Source organism: Lepidochelys olivacea (genome assembly GCF_965140295.1).
Source record: "Lepidochelys olivacea isolate rLepOli2 genome assembly, chromosome: 25".
Taxonomy (NCBI): Eukaryota; Metazoa; Chordata; order Testudines; family Cheloniidae; genus Lepidochelys; species Lepidochelys olivacea.
In genome coordinates, this window is record NC_140435.1 from 6,750,111 (window position 1) to 6,775,348 (window position 25,238).

At 53.3% G+C, this 25,238-nt stretch overlaps 1 protein-coding gene across 3 annotated transcripts in view; it reads left to right on the forward strand.

Annotated features, from left to right (window-relative positions):
• The first annotated feature begins 5,104 nt into the window (after positions 1–5,104).
• LOC311512950 (uncharacterized protein) overlaps positions 5,105–25,238 on the forward strand; it is a 31,516-nt gene continuing 11,382 nt past the window's right edge. Inside the window, exons 1-3 of one of the 3 annotated variants that reach the window (XM_084614427.1) lie at positions 5,105–5,408; positions 19,672–19,809; positions 20,447–20,528. In XM_084614427.1, coding sequence (XP_084470553.1) covers positions 5,338–5,408; positions 19,672–19,809; positions 20,447–20,528 — 291 coding nt within the window. In that variant the 5' untranslated portion in view covers positions 5,105–5,337. Of the gene's footprint in view, positions 5,409–15,440; positions 15,749–19,671; positions 19,810–20,446; positions 20,529–25,238 lie in introns of those variants that run through there. The other 2 variants (XM_084614428.1, XM_084614429.1) reach the window with 2 other exon arrangements.

A 25,238-nucleotide genomic window follows, 5' to 3' on the forward strand; every position in this document is an offset into this window, starting at 1 on the left:
TACACCTATGCCAGGGGTTCTCAAACTGGGGGTCGGGACCCCTGAGGTTATTACATGGGGGGTCGCGAGTTTTCAGCCTGCACCTCAAACCCTGCTTTGCCTCCAGCATTTATAATGGTGTTAAATATATAAAAAGTGGTTTTAATTTATAAGGGGGGGTCACACTCAGAGACTTGCTATGTGAAAGGGGTCACCAGTACAAAAGTTTGAGAACCACTGACCTATGCACACCACAACATGCAGCTCAGAGCGCACACCAGCGTGACGAATTGCTCGCACACGCACTGACGTGCTGATGAGACGTGTGACTGCTCTGCTGTGTGATAATCTTAAATCGTCAGGAGCGTTTGGACCCAGGTCCAAGTGGACAGCGTGACTCCTTCAGCTGGCGGCAGTAGCCGACTGTTATCCTCCAGCTGGGTGGGATATAACACACCCTCACACTGCACACACCAGGGACAGACCCAGGGTCATGCACTGGTGTCTATTTGAATTTATATGTTTTGCAGCTTAACACCTCAGCCAGCCACTTACAGGCCTGAGCTAACAGGACTCTCGTATTTCACTTCTTGGATGATGGAACTGCTGGGAGGAACCCGGCTGGTGGGTTATTTCAGGGGTGCCTCTCCAGCCCCCCTGAAATCTTAGGAAAACCCATTGGAAAGAAAATCATGAAAACAACCACAGACACATTCAGGGCCCTTCAGGCCCCTGCCCAGCAGCTGTGGAAAGCAGTGCTAGGACCCAGGATGGGCAGCAGGAGTCCAAGGCTCTGCTGGGGGATCGTGGGCGAGTTTACCTCGGTTTCCCCATCTATATAACATAGAGAATGACACTCGCCCACCTCTGTGATGGGCTTGACCATCTACGGCTTGGAAGCGCTGCGTGGGTGGCAAGCAATTCTTATAGCACGCCCTGACACCATCCCACACAGCCAGCAGGCAGGTGGCAGAGGTTCAGGCCGCAGTGCTGGGTTCGAACACTGCTGCTAACTCATCGAGGTGATCACCATGGATACAGCTGTGGACACACAACAGAGCACGTGCATGTAACTTCAGCGTGTCAATGTGTGTGCAAGAATGTCTCCCTGTCTGTGCTCGTGCTCGCTGAGCTGTGTCTGCACTGGTCTGGATCTAGGTGTGAATGTCTCCCCTGCGTGTACACGTGTGCGTGTGGCGGTGAATTTGGGCACTGAGCTGCACCAGAGAGGAGCCACGCCTTCCCCAGCTGATCAAAGAGCTGCCTGGCTTCCTTCCCTGTGCTGTGACCTGTTAGGGGGCTTATTCCTTCATCCACTTACTTCCCTGGTCCTTCTCGCATGAACGGAGAGCAACAATACCCGAAGTCCAAAGGTGCAAACAATTCGATGTTTATTGGGGTGAACTTCCAGCAAGCATGATTCCAGTTGCCTTCCTTAGTATCCTCCTTCCCAGCTCTGACACCACAGAGCCTTACACCTGTGTCCCTGTTCCCATTCCTACCCTTAGCCAAACATGATTCCAACTTCCTTACTCCCATTCCCTGTTCCCATTTCCCCCTTTAGCAAAGCATGATTCCAATTTTCTTACCCCCATTCCCATCTCCCTCTCACCCACTCCCACTCACTTCCTCATTGACTACAGACTATATAGTAAAACTTGAGTTCTGCTTAGCTATACCTTAACCAATCATTTTCCTGAAATTTAACTAACCAATCCTAACATATTGTAACATGATTATGTAACCAATTATATCCCACCACCTTAATTAGTTTACACCCAGCAAAATTAATTATACAGCAGACAGGAACAATCACAGAACCAGACAGAGATTATACTGACAAACAACAGCAAAGTGGGAACTATAATGACAAAACAATACAGAAGTGAGGATTTCACATCCCAGCTATTGATAAGTGAGTTCTTGCCAGACAGGATGCTATCAAACTAAGTTTCCTTTTACATTTTCTAGGCACTTCCCTTTCTCTGGAGGTGATAGGAATACAATCCTGTCCTGATAGTGCCTAACAGCCCAATAGCACCTGATTTCAATGTGACTAGTTTGGAATGTGAGGATGTGACCGTTCGCTTCCCAGCTTATGGCTGCCTCTGCTGTTTAGCCAAAGGCCTTAGCCTGAGAACAGGGCCTCAGACTGTCACAGTAAGAGAAGGCCCTTATACCAGCAGACAGTGATTTTGATTCTTTCTTTTATACCTCTAGAACTAGCCAAGTGATAAGAAGACACCTAAATTCTTAAAGTACAGGCCTTTGCAGACTGGCCTGAATATCTTTATCCTAACATGACCTCTCTTTACAGCGAAGCCGTGTGGCGTTCCCACAGCCCAGGCCTCATGCACTGGGAACGCCCAGCCAGGCCAGATGCTAAAGGGGCACAGAATGGGGACAGCCTTTATAACAGCCTTTGCGGGGGCAGCTGCCCAGGAAGCGGGGAGCCCGGGTTGGCCAGAAACTGGCCCGGGCTGGCCTGGTCTCTGTCAAAAGCGTTGAGGCACCAGCCCATTCCTGTGGAACGCTTCGAGTCCATCTAATCTGTGTCTGCGGGAGGAAAGTGTCAGTGGGACAGGTTTGGAGTGTGTGATGGGCCAGGGATCTCCAGCAGGAAGTCTGCAGCGAGAGGTGGAGACATGGCTGGACTTTCCGCTCCCCTTTTGCATGTGTTTGACTTGCTCTGTCTTCGAGGAAACGGGATCAGAGGGTCAGGAACCACGACGCCGGCTCTTCCCTGGAAAGGACAGCTATTGCCATTGTTAACAGTATCTAAGAGACTGTCAAACGGGGGCTCCCTGCAAACACTCTCCAGCTACAGGAAAAGGGAAGAAGTACACTTCCCAGGCGTGGACTGTGTTCATTGCTTTCCCTGTATGTTTAATAACAGGTTGAAGGATGATGGGGCTGTTGCCATGGGACTGAGCGGGCTGAGAGCTCTGTTCTTGGTCCACATTTCACCGTCCATTGTTTTGCAGCAGCAGGGTCTTGTGAAGCTCTTGACTCTCTGGTCCCGTTTATTCCAGCAGCTCACCCCGTGCAGGTGCGGTGCGGGGCACAGTGCATGAGGGACGGGCGCTCAGGGGGCCGTGTGCATGCCCTTGCCACACAGACATGCTGGATTGCCAGGGCTGGGCCTGAGGGGACGCACAGGCCATGGACCCCGGTCGTGATGCCGGGCCTGCAGGCCTGGCTGACAGAACTGGGTGGGAGCTTGTACCGGTAGCAGTTAGGAAGTGGGGCAGGGCTGGAGTAATTTGCTGAGCTGTGGCCTGGTGAATCATTCCCAGCCTGCCCTGGAGGCATTAGGAAGTCCAGGCTCTGCCTCTCCTCTTTCCGGCCTGGCTGGGGGGACAGGGCAGCGACGGGAGAAGGGGGTGGACAGGCTGCTTTTGGCGAAATGCAAACCGTGGGGCAGGGTGCTCCTTACACACTCTGTAGCTCTGCAGGGCACGGTCCCAGAGGGGTGAGCTCAGCCAGCCCGGGCGTCTGGCAAACAGCGAGCTGGGGAAGACAGCCCGGAGGTCAGGAAGGGATCTTACCGCCCCACAACGTGGGCAAGGATCCACCGCTGGCCAGGGGCTCTGGAACCCTCAGCTGCCCGGACGCTGCCAGACGCGAATCTTGGGCCCTCCACTAAGTGTCCAGTGAATACAATGGCAACAAGTTTTACTCCACAGCACCTCTGCTGGGACTGGGGGAGCTGGGGGTCCCCACAGCCAGCACTCCTGCCCTGTCCCCCACAGCACCCGTGCTGGGATTGAGGGAGCTGGGGGGGTCTCCCACAGCCAGCACTCCTGCCCTGTCCCCCACAGCACCCCCTGCTGGGAGAGGAGAGGCTGGGATGGGGGGTGACCCTCCTGCTGGGGAGCAGCTCGGGCTGCAGTACCTGAGCTTCCCCACCGCCAGCCCCATTCCCAGGAGACGCGTCCAGGTGCCAGCGACTGGCTGACGGGGGCACTGGTGGCAGGAGACCGGGGGCTTGTTGGACACGGCGTCTCCAGGCAATGGCTGGCATCTACTCGCCACCCCCTGGGCAGTGCGGAGCAAGCAGCCGCTATTTCGGAGGGCGGGTGCCCCAGGCGGCGGGGAGCAGCCTGCGCTGGTGGGCACTGGCTGAGGGTGAAGGGGACCTAGGGGGGGTCAGGCAGGGAAAGTCGAATGGGAGGGGACCTGGGCCCTGAACCCAGGGTGAGGGGCTCTGTGGGTGAGGGGCCCTGGTTCCGCTCTGCATCCCCCCGCCCGCCCTTCCCTTCAAGGGCGGGAGGTTTCCCAGCTCCCCGGCTACTCCCATGGGCATCCCAACACTAGCGCCGGGGTACCGCCCCCCTGGGGCTGAGTGTGACGCCCCCGCACACCCCTCCAGGGACAAGGTAATGAGGGGTAACCGTGGGTGCTGCGGCCCTGGTTACAGCATACGGGGGAGTCAAGAGGAAGTGGGGGGAGGGAGGACAACACGAGTAACTTGACAGATGGGGATCTGAAAGCACTTCCCAGACATGCGCTAAGCCTCACACCCTGGGGAGGGAGCAAAGTATCATCTCTGCAGGAGAAACTGAGGCACAGAGCAGGGCAGTGACTCGGCTGAGATCACCCAGTGAGGCACTAGCTGCACCCCCCGCATCCTTCCAATTCCTGCCCCCTCCTGCCCTGCTCCTTCCCATTCCCAAAACCCCTCTGCCACTGCTACTGCCCCCCGCTGGCTGGAACCTGAATGGCTCAGCTGTGTGTCATAGGCCCAACACTGTTAGCAGTGATTCTCCCTTCCATCCCTGTTTTTGTATACAGGGACTCTGGGTTCTGGCCCCAGCATGGCTGTGGGGTTCTGGGTGCGCAACAGCGTGACTGTGCCTTCATCCCAGCACCGAGGGCTGTCACAGCTCAGTTTAGGAACGTCTGCGCAGCGCCCGGGGTGGAAGGGGCGTCGGAAGCTTTTGTGGGCGTAAGCTGCCATCTGATTATCAGCCTGGCTGCCAGCCTGGCTTTGGCGTGTGCTGGCATGTGCCATGCGTGTTCGTGCACGGCTGTGGGCGACGGGAGGAAGGAATATAAAGATGATCTCAGAGCCGGCAGTGGTGCAGAGGCAGCTTTGCCATGCTTGGATTTCCTTGAAGGCGGAAAACACCTGCTGACCGGTCGCCGGGGAAACCGTCACGAGGAACAGAGTCCGGAGTCACTGTGGCTAGGAACGAGCAGCCCTTGGTGCGCCAGGGCCTCTCAGCGTCGACATCAGCGCAGGCTTCCTGCGGGCAAGTCCCCCGGGCCAGCCCAGTCCCAGCCAGCGCCGGACTCTGAGCTTTGAACTCGCCCTCTGCCGAGTTGCAGACGGACAGACAGGAGCGCGGCCAGGGGATGAGGGAAGCGTGTCCGATGGAGCCCCAGCTCAATGGAGCGGACAATGCCCTGGGCGAGGCGCGGGAGCCGTAAGTGGATTTCTCCTTCCAGGCGTTTAGGAGCGGGCTGTCCCTGGGGCCCTAGGGCTGGCCCCAGCCCTTCCATCAGCCTGCCCCTGAGGGACCCCCCCACCCCCGTGCCCTGAGGAGCAGCCTCCGGGAGGGGGCCTGCAGCGTCTCTCGGTGCCCAGCCACCCACATGCAGGCACTGCTAGCATACGGGCACATGGCAGCAGGGCTTAATTTGTAATGAAAGACACGCCGGGGCTCAAGCAGTTTTTTTATTTTCATAACTGATGTGGCAAGCCCAGAGGTGCCGGGGCTCTGAACTGCCGGGCCCAGAGGTATCAGGGACCAGCCCTGCCAAGCCCAGAGGTGCCGGGGCTCTGAACTGCCAACCAGAGTTCCGGGGCTCAGCCCTGGCATGAATTAAACACTACGCGGCAGAGGCATTGGGACAGCGTTCGCAGTGCGGGAAAACACACCTGTAACCCCTGTGTGAGACGTTCGGATGCTGTCACCCCTAGTTCCAGTGCCCCAGCACGCGCATGTAGGGAGAGAGATCTTGGTCCAGTCTGTCCTCTCCAGGCTAAATTAACCCAGACTCCCTGGGGATTCCTCTGGGGGTGTGTCCAGGGGTGTATTGGGTTTGATTCCTCTGTGTGCTGTGACAGGGCCAGGCCAGATGGCAACAGGAGAGTGAAGGCAGATATATTAGTCCCAGATTAAGCAGGTGCATTTTCCCTGGGTAAGGTAACGGGCAGTTCCAGAACAAGAAGGAACTTGCAATTCAGGCAGGCAGCGTAATTAGGACACCTGGAGCCAGTTAAGAAGCTGCTAGACTCAGTTAGGGCAGGCTGGCTAATCAGGGCACCGGAGTTTAAAAAGGTTTCAGAGTAACAGCTGTGTTAGTCTGTATTCGCAAAAAGAAAAGGAGTGCCACAAGTACTCCTTTTCTTTTTGAGTTTAAAAAGGAGCTCACTTCAGTTTGTGGTGTGTGTGAGAGGAGCTGGGAGCAAGAGGCACCAGGAGCTGAGAGTGAGAACACGGACTGCTCAAGGACTGAGGTGTACAAGCATTATCAGACACCAGGAGGAAGGTCCTGTGGTGAGGACAAAGAAGGTGTTGGGAGGAGGCCGTGGGGAAGTAGCCCAGGGAGTTGCAGCTGTCACACAGCTGTTCCAGGAGGCACTCCACAGCTGCAATCCACAGGGCCCTGGGCTGGAACCTGGAGTAGAGGGTGAGCCTGGGCTCCCCCCAAACCTTCCAATGTAGGAGGAGTTGACCTGTACTGTGGGTCCCACCAGAGGGAAAGGTCTCTGGGCTGTTTCCTGACCTACATCGTGGATCAGCGGAGACTGTGGGGATTGTTCTCCCTTTCCCCACGCTGGCCAGTGATGAGGTTAGCTGAGTGAACGGCAGGTTTGAGCCACTAGCAAAAGTGGCCAAACTGAGGGCTGCCGTGAACCTCTGAGGCGAGCAAATCTGCCAATAAGCACAGGACCCACCAGGGCAGAGTAGGAATTCTGTCACCGTACATGTCCTGGGTTCAGTTCCTGTCTTGGCTACAGAGTCCCAATGTAACCTTGAGTAAATCTGTTACCGGCTCCATGCCTGAGTTTCCTCCCCTGGGGGTGGCTGCAAGGCTAGGCCCCCACCTGGGAAGGCTGGGCCATGGAACCTGCTAAAGGCTATAAAGCTCTTCAGAGCCCCTGGGCCGGCAGGGCTGGGGTGTGTTCCTGGAGAGTTTGTCTTGCTCTCGGGGCCTGCAGCGTGGGCCTGCAGCAGACTTGATCCAGGGGCCGGTGGCTGTGGCTGCTTGGTTCTGCGGCAGGTGTGGGCGTCCCAGGAGCTGTGGGTGTTGGGGTGGAGGTAGGGAGGAAGTGGGGTGTGTGGTTTGGGGGGCAGGGTGCGAGTGGGGCTGTGGTTTGTGGGAATGGCGGTGGGAGGGGGTGTCTGAGGGAGGTGGAGTGTCCAGGGGAAGGAGTTTGTGCCCTGGGCTATGCATGTCCCCCACCCGGTGTCTGAGCGCTGCCCCCCTCTGTGGGCTGGGGCAGCTCAGCTGTAACACGCACAGCTCTCTCCTCCCCAGACATTCAGCAGTGCTGGCCTGCCCTGTCTGCTGTGGGGTGATATGACCCCCCCCCTGCCTCTCCACTGGCATCACCCCATTGTGCCGGGGGTGCCTGTGCAGCGGCCAGAGCCAGGAGGGGAGGGCACCAGTCACGGCCAGTCACTCCCCTCCGGCAGCCTGGGCTGGGCTTTGCTGTGAGCCCAGCACTTGCCAGCATCACAGGGCCTGACCTGGCACAGGGAGATCAGCGAGCTGGTCGGAGTAGGGACCCTGGTGGCCTGGATGTGCCTGCTCGGCCCTGGGCGTCTCCACAGGGCACAGAGCATGACCTTGTGGGTGAGGCATGAGACCTGGGCTCTGTTCCCAGCCCTGCCACATGCTCCTGGGATGACCCTGAGTAAGTGATGCCCCCACCCCGTGCCTCAGTTTCCCCATCTGTAAAGGAGGGAGAATGATATCTCCACCCCTGGGCATGCTGTAGGGCTTCAGTCACTGACTCATATCAGGGGCCTGCCGCTGGAAGTGTGTGTGTGCGCAAAGGGAAATCACTGCACTTACACAGCCCTGTGCTATTTGCAATGGGGCAGGAGTATAATCTCCCCTGTATCACAGCTGGGAAAACTGAGGCATGGAAAGGGGTGTGACTTGCCCAAGGTCACCCACTGAGTCTGAAACAGAGCTGGGAATAGAACCCAGGAGTCCTGGCCCCACTCCCTTGCTCTAGGCACTAGACTGTAGAGTTTGGGTTCACACAACGAAAAGCACTACATGTAAGGACTCCCTTGCTGGGCCTTCCCGCTTTCGACCACTTTTCCCCCGGACAAGGAAACAGCGGTCAGGTAACCATCGGAAAGGCCAGGCAGATTCAGGCTGGGAGCCATCTAGCCTAGCACCCTGCCTTGGGCAGTGGCCAGCATCCCCCAAGACCAGCAAAGCTCCCTATCTCCAGGAAAAAAACTGGCCAAGCCTGCCATGGCAGAGGGTCCATCATTTGTCCACAGCGGGGTCCGTGCATGCTCTTGCTGATCAGCAAAACACCCAGCAGCAGCTTGACAACTCAGCGACCCTGGGGTCAGACACCCTCTTCCTCCCTCTGCTGGGGGAGGGGTTTCTCCTCCTCTCCCCTGTCCATGGGTGGGTGCAGTTACCCGGGCGGGGTATCCAGGCCCTCAGAACATGCAGATGGGCCCTGTGCTGAGCTCACTCCCAGCAGGAACATGTGTTTCTGGAGCCTTTCCAGCTAATCATCATCTCGGAGGGGCCAGAGAGCTTGGGAGCAAGGTGCAAACCATCATAAAATCTCAAGGCTTGGGAAAGAGGAAACAACCTTGTGGCAGACGTGGGTAACCCCGTGGAGGGGCAGCTTGTTTTTTCTTTTCCCTGTAACGCTGGGAGAAATCGGACGTTTTGTTGGGCGTGAGAGGGGCAGGTGGATTCCGAATCCCGGCTCGGCCCCAGCCCTGCGCTGTCCTTTCACCTCCCAGCCCCACCGTCATGGTAGGTTCCTACCCTGCCACTGTGATGAACCTGAGTCCACAGACACGATCCTCCCTACACACAGCAGAGGGGAGGGGACCCTCCTCCCTGCCCCACACAAGCTGAAGAACTAGCTACTATGTGTAGCAGGGCCCAGCCACTAGAAAGCAGCAGCCACAAAGCACTAGAAGGGGGCTCTGTCAGGGTGCAGTAGCTCAAAGGAATACTGTGGTCCAGTGGAGAGTGCTGGGCTAGAGAACCCCTGGCCGGTCTGAGTGCTTCCCCCAAAGTCCCCCTGGCCTACAGGGTGGCTTTAAGCAAGCCATTTGGCCTCTTTGTGCCTCAGTTTCCCTGCTTGTACAATGGAGATAATGATCCTGACCTCCCTTGTGAAGCATATACAGATCGACTGGGGTCAGTAATAGTCATCCATCCTGAATTCACAGCTGTGGGCTGGGTTAGTGAATCGTTCAGTGGAAGCCAGCCAAACCCCAAGTAATAAGAGATTCTATCTCGGTGTCTCTCTCGTCCTGTAGCAGCAAGGCATTGCATGCCATTATTCTTCATTATTTAACATTAATGTTGCAGCAACATCTAAAAGCCACAGCCAGGCTTTTGTGCTGGGTGCTTTACAAACATATAACCAAGGACAGTCATGTTTCATGGGTTGCATAATACCAGGAGAAGACTCCATGCCTGTAAAACTAAAGGGGCTCTTTATTAGGAGGACTATGTATAGAGGAGTTGGAGCTGCAGCAGACATTCCAGCCATGTGCACCCAGACTGACTCTGGGGTGCCTTCCCACAAACTCTTCCCTCCTGCAGCCTGTGTTCCTCCCTCCAAGTTCCATGCCAGTTGCTACAAGCCCCTACCCCAAAAATCACACTCCAAAAAACAGGAGGCTATAGGTGGGTGAGATGAGGAAGATGGGGCAATAAATAAATGAAAGGGGATAATTCCTAGCCAGTCAGTAGAGAGATCCCAGCTCTCCTTTGCATAACCATTCTCACACTGAACTTCCCCCTCCGCATTACCGAGGAGGGCTGTGCAGGACAAGGTGGTGGCTTTGTGGCATCTGCCCAGGAGTGGTTCCTGAGCCCTCTCGCAGGGGAAGCATGAAGGTGGGTTGGCAATAGGTGGCTCTGTAGGGCAGGGGTATGCTGGGGAGGGCTTTCTGTGTACAGACAAGGAGCGTGTGTGCAATGCAGCATCTCACACACCAGCTGCTTTAAGGCTCTTTGCCATCCCAGCCCACCCCAGGGATCACATCCCTGAGCTGTGCAGCCGTGGATCCGGCCTGCGCTCTCCTGGGGACAGCAACCTCACCTGCCCAAGTCTCCCACCAGTGTCTCCCTGCCTGTCCCCACCCATGCATGGCAAAGCCTCCCCAGCAAAACACATAGAGCTGCCCCAATCCCTCCTGAAGCCTTCCAGCGCTGCCAGTAATGCCCTCCTGCCAGGGACACGCTGGGCCTTCTGCTTTGCTGCTTAACTCTGCCTGCCTGCTGGTGACCTCACCCTCCTGTGGCCTGTCTGACATGTAGATTGCAAGCCCCCAGGGGCTGGGACCTCAAAGGTATTTAGGCACCTAATTGCCACTGATTCCAATAGGAATTAGGCATCTCAATACCTTTGAGGACCTGGGCTTGTCTGCTTTGTTACATCTGAACAGCACCTGGCGCAGTGGGACCTGGTCCTTGGCTGGGGCCAACAATAAATAACAATGGCACAAACTGGCCAGCATGGGCCCAAACCACTATTTCCAGCTCCTCCTGATCCCATTCGAGCTCTGCTGGAAGCCAGGAGATAAGCGTGAGGCCCGGAGCAGTACAGGTTGTTCTCCTCTCTTCTCAACAAGCTAAGATTTTAAAACCCAAAGCCCAGATCCACCATGCGACCCACTCATACCACCAGAAATAGAAACTCCCCAGGGAAGGCAGGAGTCCAAATATACCGCTCATGTCAGGAAAGGGACGTGACGCACAGAGAATGGGCCTGAATTCATCTCCTACCCAGCAGATGCTGCAAAAGCAAAAGGCATTCTGAGTGCAAATGAGCTGTCATTTCTGACTTGACGTGTGTAAAATACAAGGGGTATATTTAGCGGCTTGCCAGACATTGTTCCTGCTGGGACATCTAGCTGTGGTGACTATAGAAACAGCTCTGAATAAGCTCTATATGGCCACAGCTTTGCTACCATGTATAGGCTCTTCCCACACTCAAATGTGGCCATCTCTGGGGTAGAACAGCACAGTGCAACTGGAATTTCAGCCATGGCTGCTTCTCCTGCATGAAGGATTTAACCTCGCTGCCCTGGTGCCTTCTCCACCAGCCCCACGCGATGGTCTCTCGGACAGTGGCACTGATTTCCCCTTCCTGTGGGTGCTGCACTGTATACCTCAGACGCTGAAAGCAATAATCATCCGTGGCACAGTTGGCCATCCCCATCTCTGGCCAATGCCTGAGGTGCAAACAAGTAAAAGGCACAGCCCTTCTGCCTGCCACCAGGGGTAGATACAGCTTCTACGTGTGCATGAGAAATTGGAAAGGGCTCCAGCCCCACTGCCTTCTTGAACATAGTGTGCACAAACCACCCTCCGCCGACTGGAAAGCTTGGTGTATGGGTCTGCTTCTTTCACTCCATTGGCTCTTCTGCCTGCGCACGGGCTAATGGCTCCCTCAGAGTCTGGCGCATGGCGGCAGAATCTTCACTGCCCTGCTCAGAGGAAGAGCTGTCCTCTGATAAGTGTCTCTGAGGCTACCTTCTCCCAGGGAGCCTGTGCACTGGATGGCGTCTAATCAGTTACACCAGTGTGAATCCAGAGTCACTTCAGTGGAGTGACTCCGAATTTATGCCTGTGTCAATGAGCAGAATCTGGCCTGCCGGTTTGGTTAGGGGTGTGTGAATTTTATCAGTATAGCCAATCGTGTGGACACAGTTATACCAGAATAAAGGTTTCTGTTACTGGTATAGCTGATTTCCCTTCCCTTATATTGGTGTAACTGTGTCCACATTAGGGTGTTTTACCACCAATACAGACCCAGAGAGCCCACGTTTGTGTGCAAACAAGGCTAAGGCAGGTTATGATGGGCCAGAGTCGGTGTTCAGCTAGTGGGATCCTGTAGGGAAAGCCCTGTGCTCCCCTGCCCACCTGGGCACTGTCCAGCTCCCTGTAGGGTTGCCAACCCTTTAGGGTGTCTAGGAGTCTCCAGGAATTAAAGATTAATCTTTAATCAAAGATGATGTCATGTGATGACACCTCCAGGGATACATCCAAACAAAACCGGCAACCCTGCACCCTGGGAGAGCAACACCCACTCTGCTGGCGGCACCCTGGGAAATGCCACCCCCTCAGCCCCGAGCCCCTCCCACCAGCCCTATGGGGCATGGAGTTGGGAAACAGCGAGGCCTTTCTTTGCTGTGTTGGGGCTGGTCCAAACTTTCCCATCACAACCGTGGTTCGACCGGCACGTGGGGGTTCGACTCGGATTCTCTGCGTGACGAGAGTTCCCCAAACCCCGAAATGCTGCCATGGTGCCTCGGTCGCTATTATCCTCTCTGGGCTGGGCTCCCCAACTGGACTTCATCTCCCAGGATGCCCTGCCTCCCTGCTCAAGAGAAAATGACATTTATTTTCATTTCCACCAACATTTTCTGAGGGAAACCCCCCTGTTTCTCAGCAGCTCGGCTGGGCCTGGCCCCGTTACACCCAGGAGACGTGTATGCTCTGCTTGTGGCTCTTGCTTGTTGAGATTTTTCCCTCGGTAGAGGGGATAAAGCCACCACAAACAGAGAGTGCATGTTTTGCTGGGAAAACACAGTACTCCTGTAGAATCAATAATGCTTCGCTATCCTTTGCCATCTGTAAGGCTCTCGAACTGCTCTTTGAAGATGGTAATGAGTTAAGGGTCAGGGAGGGAATCCCCATCCCCTTTCCATCAGGAAGAAAACCGAGGGGCAGGAAAGGGAAGTGAAATTAGGTAATGCAGTGAAGCAGTGGCAAAGAACCCAGGAGTCCCAAGCCCCTTTCCCCCATGTCCAGAGCTATCAATCCAGCATGACTGAGCTGTCACTGCTGACCGGAAGATGTTGATAAATCGGAGAGGGTTCAGAGAAGAGCCACTGGAGTGATTAAAAGATTAGAATATCTTCCACTGTTGTAGGCAGCGTTGTTGTAGCTGTGTCGGTCCCAGGATATTAAAGGTAAGAGCTTTTCTTGGACCAGTATATGGCTTATTACAACAACCCCTGCTCCTTTTTGTCCTGTGGTTACAGGGGTTGTCATAAATATAAAGGGAAGGGTAAACACCTTTAAATCCCTCCTGGCCAGAGGAAAAACACTTTCACCTGTAAAGGGTTAAGAAGCTGGGATAACCTCGCTGGCACCTGACCACAATGACTAATGAGGAGACAAGATACTTTCAAAGCTGGGGGGAACAAAGGGTTCTCTCGGTCTGTGTGATGCTTTTGCCGGGACCAGAGCAGGAATGCAGGTCAGAACTCCAGTAAAGGGCTAATAAGTAATCTAGTTAGATATGTGTTAGATTCTGTTTTGTTTAAATGGCTGATAAAATAAGCTGTGCTGAATGGAATGTATATTCCTGTTTTTGTGTCTTTTTGTAACTTAAGGTTTTGCCTAGAGGGATTCTCTGTTTTGAATCTGATTACCCTGTAAGGTTTTTACCGTCCTGATTTTACAGAGGTGATTGTTTTACTTCAATTAAAATTCTTCTTTTAAGAACCTGATTGCTTTTTCATTGTTCTTAAGATCCAATGGTTTGTTTCATTGTTCTTAAGATCCAATGTTCACCTATGCAAATTGGTGAGGATTTTTATCAAGCCTTCCCCAGGAAAGGGGGTGTAGGGCTTGGGGGGATATTTTCGAGGGGAGATGTTTCCAAGTGGGCACTTCCCCTATTCTTTGTGTAACACTTTGGTGGTGGCAGCGTTTAACCTAAGCTGATAAGAATAAGCTTAGGGGGTCTTTCATGCAGGTCCCCACATCTGTACCCTAGAGTTCAGAGTGGGGGAGGAACCTTGACAGGGGTGTTTACGGGCCACTGCACCTTGAGCGGGCCCTTGAGATATGTTAACTCCTTATGCTAAACAATCTGTATTTAGCTGGTCCAGTACATTTCCCAGCCCTGAAGAAGAGCTCTGTGTAAGACTGAAAGCTTGTCTCTCTCGCCAACAAAAGATATTACCTCACCCACCTTGTCTCTCTAAAGGACTGGAAAACCTGCCTTACCAAGGAGCTCTATCTATTTAGCTTAACAAAGAGAAGGTTAAGGGGTGACTTGTTTACAGTCTGGGGACCAAATATTTGATAATGGAGGCTTCAGTCTAGCAGGGAAAGGGCTAACATGGTCCAATGGTTGGAAGTTGAAGCTAGACAAATTCAGATTGGAGAGAAGGCATACATTTTTGACAATGAGGGTAATTAACCACTGGCACAATTGACCGAAGGTTGTGGTGGAGTCTCCATCCCTGGCCATTTTTAAATCACGCTCAGATGTTTTTCTAAGTGATCTGCTCTAGGAAATATGTTGAGGAAGTTCTCTGGCCCCTGTCATGGGGAAGATCAGGCTAGAGGATCACAGTGGTGTCTTTTGGCTCTGGAATCTCTGGATTTGTCAATAATCTGCCCAGGAGATGGAGCTGAGACCTTGCAGGGTGAAGCTTTATCAGGTGGAGGGTCTCGGGGGCACAACCCAGGAATCACCAGGTAAAGAATTTTTTCAACTAAAGAATTTTTCATTGAATGCCCTTTTGGGGACCATTTCCCCCAAAATAGGTGTTTTTCAAAATAGCACCACAGAATAAATATTTCCTACTGATTTTTGATCAGCAGCGTTACCTGTGGTTCCATTTTCTGAAATGAGACATTTTAAAACATTGTTTTTTAAGTTTCAAAATAAAATTTGTGTTTCGGGGGGGAGAGGGAAAAAAACCAAACCCCTCCTGCCCTAAAATAACGCCAAAACCCTTTTAAAAAAAATAAATCTTATTTTGAAAATAGATCGGTGATGAAAAATGTTGCTAAAAATGTCTGATCATTCTGGAAAAACAACAACATTCTTTGGAAATATTGTTCAGGTAAATCAGAGCTGCCAAGTCCAGGTGTTCAGAAATCATGAGACTGGCTTAAAAATTGCCTTTTAAAGAAACAGGGTTTTGCCTTGCTTTCGGGCCATTAGGGGTTACCTTTCCAGTGTTTCTCTGCAACCACAAGGGCTAGAAATGACTGTTCTTTTTTTATTACAAGCTGTGATTCTCTCATATTCACATGACTCCAGGGGCTGGGGCTTTAACCAAAACAACAGTTATGGCCAGACTTGCAGGACTGGGACACTGCATCCCCATGCTGTAGCCCTGGGCTGGGGAGTGTTTGATTCAGTGGTTACACACTAAAGGCACACCTGGTCTCTGCTTTCAGAGCAGGATCTGCCCAAGCAGATCCTGGGAAGTGAGGTCAACACTCAAGTGAGAGGAATGTGCTGGTGGGCAAAGGGCCATGTGCTTGCAGCAAGAGTGTTCATTCTCTGGGTCCGGCCCTTTAAGGAAATGGTATTTGGAGCAACGCCTCCCTACAAACTCGACTGGGCTGGTCCCAACAAGCTGGGCCAGCTGAATACAAGGCATCCCTTCCCATTCCCAGCCAGCTGGGAGGAGGCTGAGGGGCAGGAGCATCAGAGCCAGGAGAGGAGTGTGTGAGGCAGACAGGCTGGAGTGCAGCAGGGATCCGGAGCCCAGCAGAGCGAGTGGGAACCCATGGGAGCCGGGGTGGGACGCGACCCCTCAGCTGTCTCAGTGATGAGGTAAAGGGTGTGTGTTGGCTCCGGTGGGCTCTGATCTCAGCCAGGGTGGGGGTGCTTTGGCCCCCATGCAGAGGTGGGAAAGGGCCCCAAGGTACAGCTCTGAGCACCCCCACTCTGCAGCTCAGGCTCGTCTCCTGTTCTCTCCCCCTCCCCCCTTCATGCTGCCAACTCCCACTCAGCAACAGAGACTCAAAATCCCTTTGCTCTCAGTAGAGCGTCTCTCGTGTGCCGTGGGATTGCACCGAGGGCTTGTTAGCGATGGGGGAAGCTGAGCCATATGGCAAACCAGTGTCATGGCTGAGACTCGAACGCAGGAGTCCTCTCCCCCACGCCACTCTGTTTACTCTAACCACTAGGTAACTTTTCCTTCCAGAGCTGGCAATCTAGGGATTCCGTCCCCAAGTCTGCTCTCTAATTAACAGGCTGCCCTGCCAGACCTGGGAACAGAACCCAGGAGTCCTGGCTCGCCATCCTCCGCTCTTACCCATAAAATCCCACGCTGTCCAAAGAGGCCTGCGCTAACATAGAGCTATAAATACTCCGGCAGGGCCTTTGATTGTGGTGAGGAGGAGAGGTCAGGCTGGGATGGGTAATGGGCAGCTCTTTTTCTTTTCATGGTTGAGGACACTGGGATGTTTCTATCAGGCCCCAGATGGGTGTTTGGACAGAGCTGTGGACTGATTGAGCTGCGGCTGGTTGGCATGTGCTCAGAGTACCGTTATGCCTTCGCGATGCCTGCGTGTGGGGTGTAGTGTTGCCCTAGAGGGGAGGATGCCCGTGGAAACCAGCACAGTCATTTTAAAGAGCTCAGGGCTTTTGACTGTGGGATTCCCCCCAAGGGTTTTATCACCAGCAGGCACCCCTGCGAGGCTGGGCCGGGTTAGTCTCTCCATTGTCCAGAGGGGGACGTGAGGCACAGACAGGCTAAGTGACATGCCCGGGGGCACATAGGAAGCTTGTGGCAGAGCTGGGAACTGAACTCAGATTTTAAAGTCTCAGGCTCACACCCTAGCCACTGGACTTAACTTCCCCATGGTCCCCATGTCGCCTCCCTATTCCCACTGCATGCTGGCGCCAACAGGAGGCCTGGAACCCCGAGTTCCCAGGCAGTGTCACAGGGCTCAGAGCAGCAGCAGGAATGGTCAGGGTTGAACAGCCAGAGGTTCCCTCATCTCAATGGACCTGATCCTGGGAGATGTTGATCACCCCCAAGCCCCCACTGACACAGGATGCTGTGCACCCCACATGGGCCCGAGCTTGGGGAGATTGAGGGGATGAAGAGCTCAAACAGAAAAGACATGCTTATTCAGTGCTGCAGGAAACCCAGCTCTCTCCTCCTCCTCTTCCCCCCCCCCCCCCGCAGCACAGGGCACCCCATTACCCAGGCTCCAGGCCTCATGCTGTTCAGGGTTTTGTGGGGGTGGGGGGAAGAGGTTAATCTGATGTTAAAGGCAAACAAGGCTGTCACAGGGCGAGAGGCAGTGGGAAGGGAACAATTCCACAATGCAGTCTTCTCCCTGATTTAACCCGCTCTGAACACAACCGCCCAAGGGGTAAACTCCTGTCTGGGTCATTTGTTTCTGTAAGAGGGAGCTGGGAGGGGTGACAGGTCCGGCCACTGGGCTGGAGGCCAGGAATTGCTCAGATCCCCTGCCCAGCTGTGTGTATATGGGGGAGAACAGCCCTTACTGCATGGAAAGGGTTGTGAGAATGAATTGATTGGTGTTTGCAAACCTCATTGGAAGGTAAAGGCAGATTGGGCCACCCTTGCAGTCCTTGCACAGGCAAAATTCCCTTTGACTTCAAGGGGAGATCACGCCCAGTATCCTGTCTCCGACAGTGACCAGTTCCAGCTGCTTTAGAGGAAGTTGCAAGAATCCCTGCAGTGATGAGATAACATTCCCCCAGGGGAAGTTCCCTCCTGACCCCCATGATTCAAGGTCAGGTCATGCCATGCCCTGAAGCATGAGTGTTTATCTCCCTTTTGCCTTAGGAAGCAAAAATCAAAGGCTCCATATTCTACTGAGAACCCTCCAGTTCCATTGCTCTGGGTCAGGGCTTTAGAATCTGCCCCGATGCTGTTACCATCTGACATGCAGGGTATTACACAAACTGAAACTGATCTTGCACTGTATCAACACAGTATTATTAACTTCCAGCTAATTACAGCCAAACCTTGTTAATTCCCCTAAGGCAGGGGTGGCCAACCTGAGCCTGAGAAGGAGCCAGAATTTACCAATGGACATTGCCAAAGGGCCACAGGAATATGTCAGCAGCCCCCCATCAGTTCTCCCACACCGCTCCCAGCGCCTCCCAGCCACCGGCAGCCCTGCGGATCAGCGCCTCCCCACACCTCCCAATCAGCTGTTTTGTGGCGTGCAGGAGGCTCTGGGGGGGAAGGAGCGAGGGCACGGCAGGCTCAGGGGAGGGGTGGGGAAGGGGTGGAGTGGGGACAGGGCCTGTGGCAGAGCCAGGGGTTGAGCAGTGAGCCCCCCTCCGGCACATGGGAAAGTTGGCACCTGTCACTCTAGCCCTGGAGTCGGTGCCTAGACAAGGAGCCGCATGTGGCTCCGAAGCCACAGGTTGGCCACCCCTGCCCTAATGGGAGGGACGCTTGTTGCGAGTGATTACATGTTGTGAGTTAGCAAGTAAATGAATAAACTCCTTTAAAAAAAATAATGAAAAGGCAGAAAAATGGACTTTATGCTTTTGTTCCGCCAGTTGGCGGTTTGATCACCGCTGACGCTAATTGGTGCTGTGCTGGGAGGATGGAATCTGCCGATGCAGTGTGGTTGGGCTGATAGGGAACTGGAGTCAGCGACAGGACACCTGGGTTCTACTCCTAGCTCTGCCATTGGCCTGCTGGGTGACCTTGGACAGGTCACCACCTCTCCCTGTGCCTCAGTTTTCCCATCTGTAAAATGGGGGTAATGATACTGCTCTCCTATGCAAAGCGCTTTCGGGATCTGCTGATGGGACGTGCTCTGTGAGATCTCACAGCAGCCTCCCTCTGCGGAGAAGCAGGAGACGGAGAAGCTCATACAGCTCGTGTGCAGATTGTGGAGGGCCGAGACTCGGCTGGGCCCAGCTGAGTGGCAGCAGCACTGGGATTGGGGCCATTTGACGCTGCCCTCTCTTGGCTGTGGGATTGTCACGCAGCTTGTTGGCCCTTTCACTCTGTTCCCCTCCCCGCTTTGCTGTGTCTGTGAATCTGGCTTTTCAGCAGGGGTGTGCCTCACTCCACCCTGCCCCCGGGGCCATCTGATCAGCCTGTCTGAGACCAAGGGAGGGTGGAGGACATCAGAAACGGGGCCAGGTCGTGTTCTGCACCTGGCCACGGAAAGGCCTTGCCACGGTCCATGGCAGGGGGGGTACGAGTCCTAGAGGAGGTGCAGCTGGGGACTGGAGAGCAGGGACCCCCCCCCCCGCTGCAGCCCCCCAGGCTGGCTGTGCTGTGAAGAGAGCCCTGCCCCCTCCCCATTAAGATCAGCCACAGAAACTCTTCCCTGGGGACTCAGCTGTAAAGACCCCCTAGACCCGGGGGGGGGGGGGTTGGGCGGGGCAGAGAGGGCAGGGAGCCAGTGGGCATCACTCAGCTGCCCCACGTGTCTCTGGAGTTTCTCCATGGCCTGGGGTAGCACCACCATTACCTATGGGAGAAAACAGCCTGCACGTCGGAGTGGGGCTGGCTGGGGAGGGCGGGGACGGCCATCGGCCAGGAAGGAATCGCACCCGTGTCACAGCAGGGACCCCGGGAGTGATGGCAGGGGGTGGGCCGTCTGCACTGACGGTAGCTGCCAGCTGGGGCACTAGGTGAGCAGGAAAATCGAATCCCCCCCTCCATCTTGGGGAGATGAGGGGGCAGGAATGAGGCTCCTTGCTGGGGGCGCCTGTCACCCCACCCTGCTCTCTGCCCTCCCCAGCGGCCTGGCTGACCCTGCCGCCAGCTCCGGGAAACTCAAGAAGAGCAAGAAGAAGATGCTGGAGCTGAAGAAGTGGCAGAGCCTGGAGGAGACGGGGAGCGATGCCCCCCAGCCAAGGAAGCACCCCAGCCTCTCTAGGTGAGGCCCTGCCGCTCCCGCAGGGACCTTCCCCAAGAACAAGGCCCCACCACCCCCGAAATTCCCTTCTCAGACTCCGCACACGTGGGCCCAGGCGAGCTACACTGCCCTGGAAAGCCGCACAGTCACAGTGCACCCCCCTCTCCCACCCAGACCATCCTCAGTGCCTCCCTGTGCTGCTAGGGTTGCCAACTTTCTAATCACACAAAACCGAACACCCTAACCCTGCCCCTTCCCCGAGGCCCCGCCCCTTCCCCGGTGCCCCTCCCGGCCAATGGGAGTGCGGAGCCAGTGCTCTGGGCGGCGGCAGCGCGCGGAGCCCTGTGGCCCCCCTGCCTAGGAGCTGGACCTCCTGCCTGCTTCCGGGGCACAGGGCAGAGCCAGGACAGGTAGGGACTAACCTGCCTTAGCCCCGCAGCACCGCCAACCGGTCTTTTACTGGCCTGGTTGGTGGTGCTGACCGGAGCCGCCAGGGTCCCTTTTCGATTGGGTGTTCCAGTCTAAAACTGGACACCTGCTCACCCTACGGCCTGCCTGCCTGCCCCCTGAGTCCAGCCCTGCCCTGTGAGGACTCCCCCCCGCCCCCACCCTGCCCAGGGCTCTGCCTCTCTCACTTTTGGCCTCTGGTGCATTTCAGATCAAAGACCTATGACCTGTCTTTCTCCAAAGAGACCGAACAGGAGCCGGCTCTGAGCAGGCAGAGGGCCACCTCGTCCTCTGTAAGTCCCCCCGAAGCTGGCATGGGGCGCGGGGGGTGGGGATGGACTCTGGGGGTTGGGATCCCTGTGGGGTTGGGGGTTGGGATGGCAACCAGGGTTTAGGATGGATGCTGGGGGGGTAGAATATCAGGGGGGTTGGGATGGGTGCTGGGGGTGGGGTTGGGATACCTGCGGCAGGGGGGTTGGAATGGATTCTGGGGGGTTGGGATCTGTGTGGGGATGGGGATTGGGATTCATAGATTCATAGATATTTAGGTGAGAAGGGACCATTATGATCATCTAGTCTGACCTCCTGCACAACGCAGGCCACAGAATTTCACCCACCACTCCTGCGAAAAACCTCTCACCTATGTCTGAGCTATTGAAGTCCTCAAATCATGGTTTAAAGACTTCAAGGAGCAGAGAATCCTCCAGCAAGTGACCCGTGCCCCATGCAACAGAGGAAGGTGAAAAACCTCCAGGGCCTCTTCCAATCTGCCCTGGAAGAAAATTCCTTTCCGACCCCAAATATGGTGATCAGCTAAACCCTGAGCATGTGGGCAAGATTCACCAGCCAGATACTACAGAAAATTCTTTCCTGGGTAACTCAGATCCCACCCCATCTAATATCCCATCACAGGCCATTGGGCCTATTTACCATGAATATTTAATTACCAAAACCATGTTATCCCATCATACCATCTCCATAAACTTATCAAGTTTAATCTTAAAGCCAAATAGATCTTTTGCCCCCACTGCTTCCCTTGGAAGGCTATTCCAAAACTTCACTCCTCTGATGGTTAGAAACCTTCGTCTAATTTCAAGTCTAAACTTCCTGGTGGCCAGTTTATATCCATTTGTTCTTTTGTCCACATTGGTACTTAGCTTAAATAATTCCTCTCCCTCTCCGGTATTTATCCCTCTGATATATTTAGAGAGAGCAATCATATCTCCCCTCAACCTTCTTTTAGTTAGGCTAAACAAGCCAAGCTCCTTGAGTCTCCTTTCATAAGACAAGTTTTCCATTCCTCGGCTCATCCTAGTAGCCCTTCTCTGTACCTGTTCCAGTTTAAATTCATCCTTCTTAAACATGGGAGACCAGAACTGCACACAGTATTCCAGGTGAGGTCTCACCAGTGCCTTGTATAACGGTACTAAATCCTCCTTATCCCTACCGGAAACACCTCTCCTGATGCATCCCAAGACCACATTAGCTTTTTTCATGGACATATCACATTGGCGGCTCATAATCATCCTATGATCAACCAATACTCCAAGGTCCTTCTCCTCCTCTGTTACTTCTAATTGATGCATCCCCAGCTTATAACTAAAATTCTTGTTATTAATCCCTAAATGCATGACTTTACACTTCTCACTATTAAATTTCATCCTATTACTATTACTCCAGTTTACAAGGTCATCCAGATCCTCCTGTAGGATATCCCTGTCCTTCTCTAAATTGGCAATACCTCCCAGCTTTGTATCATCCGCAAACTTTATTAGCACACTCCCACTTTTTGTGCCGAGGTCAGTAATAAAAAGATTAAATAAGATTGGTCCCAAAACCGATCCTTGAGGAACTCCACTGGTAACCTCCCTCCAGCCTGACAGTTCACCTTTCAGTAGGACCCATTGTAGTCTCCCCTTTAACCAATTCCTTATCCACCTTTCAATGTTCATATTGATCCCTATCTTATCCAATTTAACTAATAATTCCCCATGTGGCACGGTATCAAACACCTTACTGAAATCTAGGTAAATTAGATCCTCTGCGTTTCCTTTGTCTAAAAAATCTGTTACTTTCTCAAAGAAGGAGATCAGGTTGGTTTGGCACGATCTACCTTTTGTAAAACCATGTTGTATTTTGTCCCATTTACCATTGACTTCAATGTCCTTAACTACCTTCTCCTTCAAAATTTTGTCCAAGACCTTGCATATTTCAGATATCAAACTAACAGGCCTATAGTTACCTGGATCACATTTTTTCCCTTTCTTAAAAATAGGAACTATGTTAGCAATTCTCCAGTCATACGGTACAACCCCTGAGTTTACAGATTCATTAAAAATTCTTGCTAATGGGCTTGCAATTTCATGTGCCAATTCCTTTAATATTCTTGGATGAAGATTATCTGGGCCCCCCGATTTAGTCCCATTAAGCTGTTTGAGTTTCACTTCTACCTCAGATATGGTAATATCTACCTCCATATCCTCATTCCCATTTGTCATGCTACCTGTCACGGAGTCCCTGAGTGATGCTCTGGAACTGCTCCCTACGAAGCCAGGCAGGACTCTGGGGCAGTCTCCTGTCTGTGAGCAGACTGTCTTCAGGACACACAGCTCACACAGCTTCTACCTTCCTGGGTCTGACCTCGGAGCATTCAGCATCCTCTGCCCCTCCGTGCGCTTCCCACAGCGAGTCCACCCATGTGGGGTCCTGGGGAAGCCAGAGGGCCCTGCACCCCAACTCTGCAGTCAGATGTGACTCTCAGCCAGCCAGTAAAACAGAGATTTATTAGATGACAGGAACATGGTCTAACACAGTGCTTGCAGGTGCAGAGAACAAGACCCCTCAGCTGGGTCCATTTTGGGGGCAGTGAGCCAGACAACCACGTCTGCCCTTCACTCCATGTCCCCAGCCAGCCCCAAACTGAAACTCCCTCCAGCCCCTCCTCCTCTGGGCTTTGTCCCTTTCCGGGGCCAGGAGGTCACCTGATTCCCTTGTTCTCCAACCCTTTAGCTCTCACCTTGCAGGGGGGAAGGGTCCAGGCCTTCAGTAGCCAGAAAACAGGGTGTTGGCCATTCTCTGTGTCCAGACCCCTGCACACACCTGCCCTCTAGGGCTCTGCAATGATCATACACCCTTATCCCACCCCCTAGATACTTAAGAACTGCATGGGGAAACTGAGGCACCCCCACACTATTCAGAGGAAACATTAAGAACAGTCCCGCTTCGTCACACCTTGTCTCTTTGTCTCCTTGTCCCCCCTCCCCCCTCCCACACACAAACCCACTCTCCTGCTGGTAATAGCTTATCTAAAGTGACCACTCTCCTTACAATGTGTATGATAATCAAGGTGGGCCATTTCCAGCACAAATCCAGGGTTTAACAAGAACGTCAGGGGGAGGAAAAAACAAGGGGAAATAGGTTACCTTGCATAATGACTTAGCCACTCCCAGTCTCTATTCAAGCCTAAGTTAATTGTATCCAATTTGCAAATGAACGCCACTAGCCGTCACCTTCAGCCCCCAACTAAAACCCCTCCAACGCATTATTAAGGATCTACAACCTATCCTGAAGGATGACCCAACACTCTCACAAATCTTGGGAGACAGGCCAGTCCTTGCCTACAGACAGCCCCCCAACCTGAAGCAAATACTCACCAGCAACCACATACCACACAACAGAACCACTAACCCAGGAACCTATCCTTGCAACAAAGCCCGTTGCCAACTGTGCCCACATATCTATTCAGGGGACACCATCACAGGGCCTAATAACATCAGCCACACGATCAGAGGCTCGTTCACCTGCACATCCACCAATGTGATATATGCCATCATGTGCCAGCAATGCCCCTCTGCCATGTACATTGGTCAAACTGGACAGTCTCTACGTAAAAGAGTAAATGGACACAAATCAGATGTCAAGAATTATAACATTCATAAACCAGTCGGAGAACACTTCAATCTCTTTGGTCACGCGATTACAGACATGAAAGTTGCTATATTACAACAAAAAAACTTCAAATCCAGACTCCAGCGAGAAACTGTTGAATTGGAATTCATTTGCAAATTGGATACAATTAACTTAGGCTTGAATAGAGACTGGGAGTGGCTAAGTCATTATGCAAGGTAACCTATTTCCCCTTGTTTTTTCCTACCCCCCCCCCCAGACGTTCTTGTTAAACCCTGGATTTGTGCTGGAAATGGCCCACCTTGATTATCATACACATTGTAAGGAGAGTGGTCACTTTAGATAAGCTATTACCAGCAGGAGAGTGGGGTGGGAGGAGGTATTTTTTCATGCTTTGTGTGTACATAAAAAGATCTTCTACACTTTCCACAGAATCCATCCGATGAAGTGAGCTGTAGCTCACGAAAGCTTATGCTCAAATAAATTGGTTAGTCTCTAAGGTGCCACAAGTACTCCTTTTCTTTTTGCGAATACAGACTAACACGGCTGTTACTCTGAAACCTGTCATTAAGAACAGTCTCACTTTGTCACACTACCATTATCCCTAAGATCCTCTTTAGTCTTATTAAAGACTGAGGCAAAGTATTTGTTTAGATATTGGGCCATGCCTAGATTATCCTTGACCTACACTCCATCCTCAGTGTTTAGCGGTCCCACCTCTTCTTTCTTTGTTTTCTTATTTATATGGCTTTTAATTGCCTTTGCAAGGTCCAACTCTACTTGACTTTTGGCCTGTCTCACTTTATCCCTACATGTTCTGACCTCAATAAGGTAGCTTTCCTTGCTGATCCCTCCCTTCTTCCACTCCCTGTAGGCTTTCTGCTTTTTCTCAATCACCTCTCCGAGATGCTTGCTCATCCAGCTTGGTCTACAACTCCTGCCTATGAGTTTTTTCCCCTTTCTTGGGATGCAGCCTTCTGATAGCTTCTGCAGCTTTGATTTAAAATAATCCCAGGCCTCCTCTGCCTTTAGATCCATGAATTCTTCAGTGCAATCCACTTCCCTAACTAATATCCTTAATTTTTGAAAGTCAGACC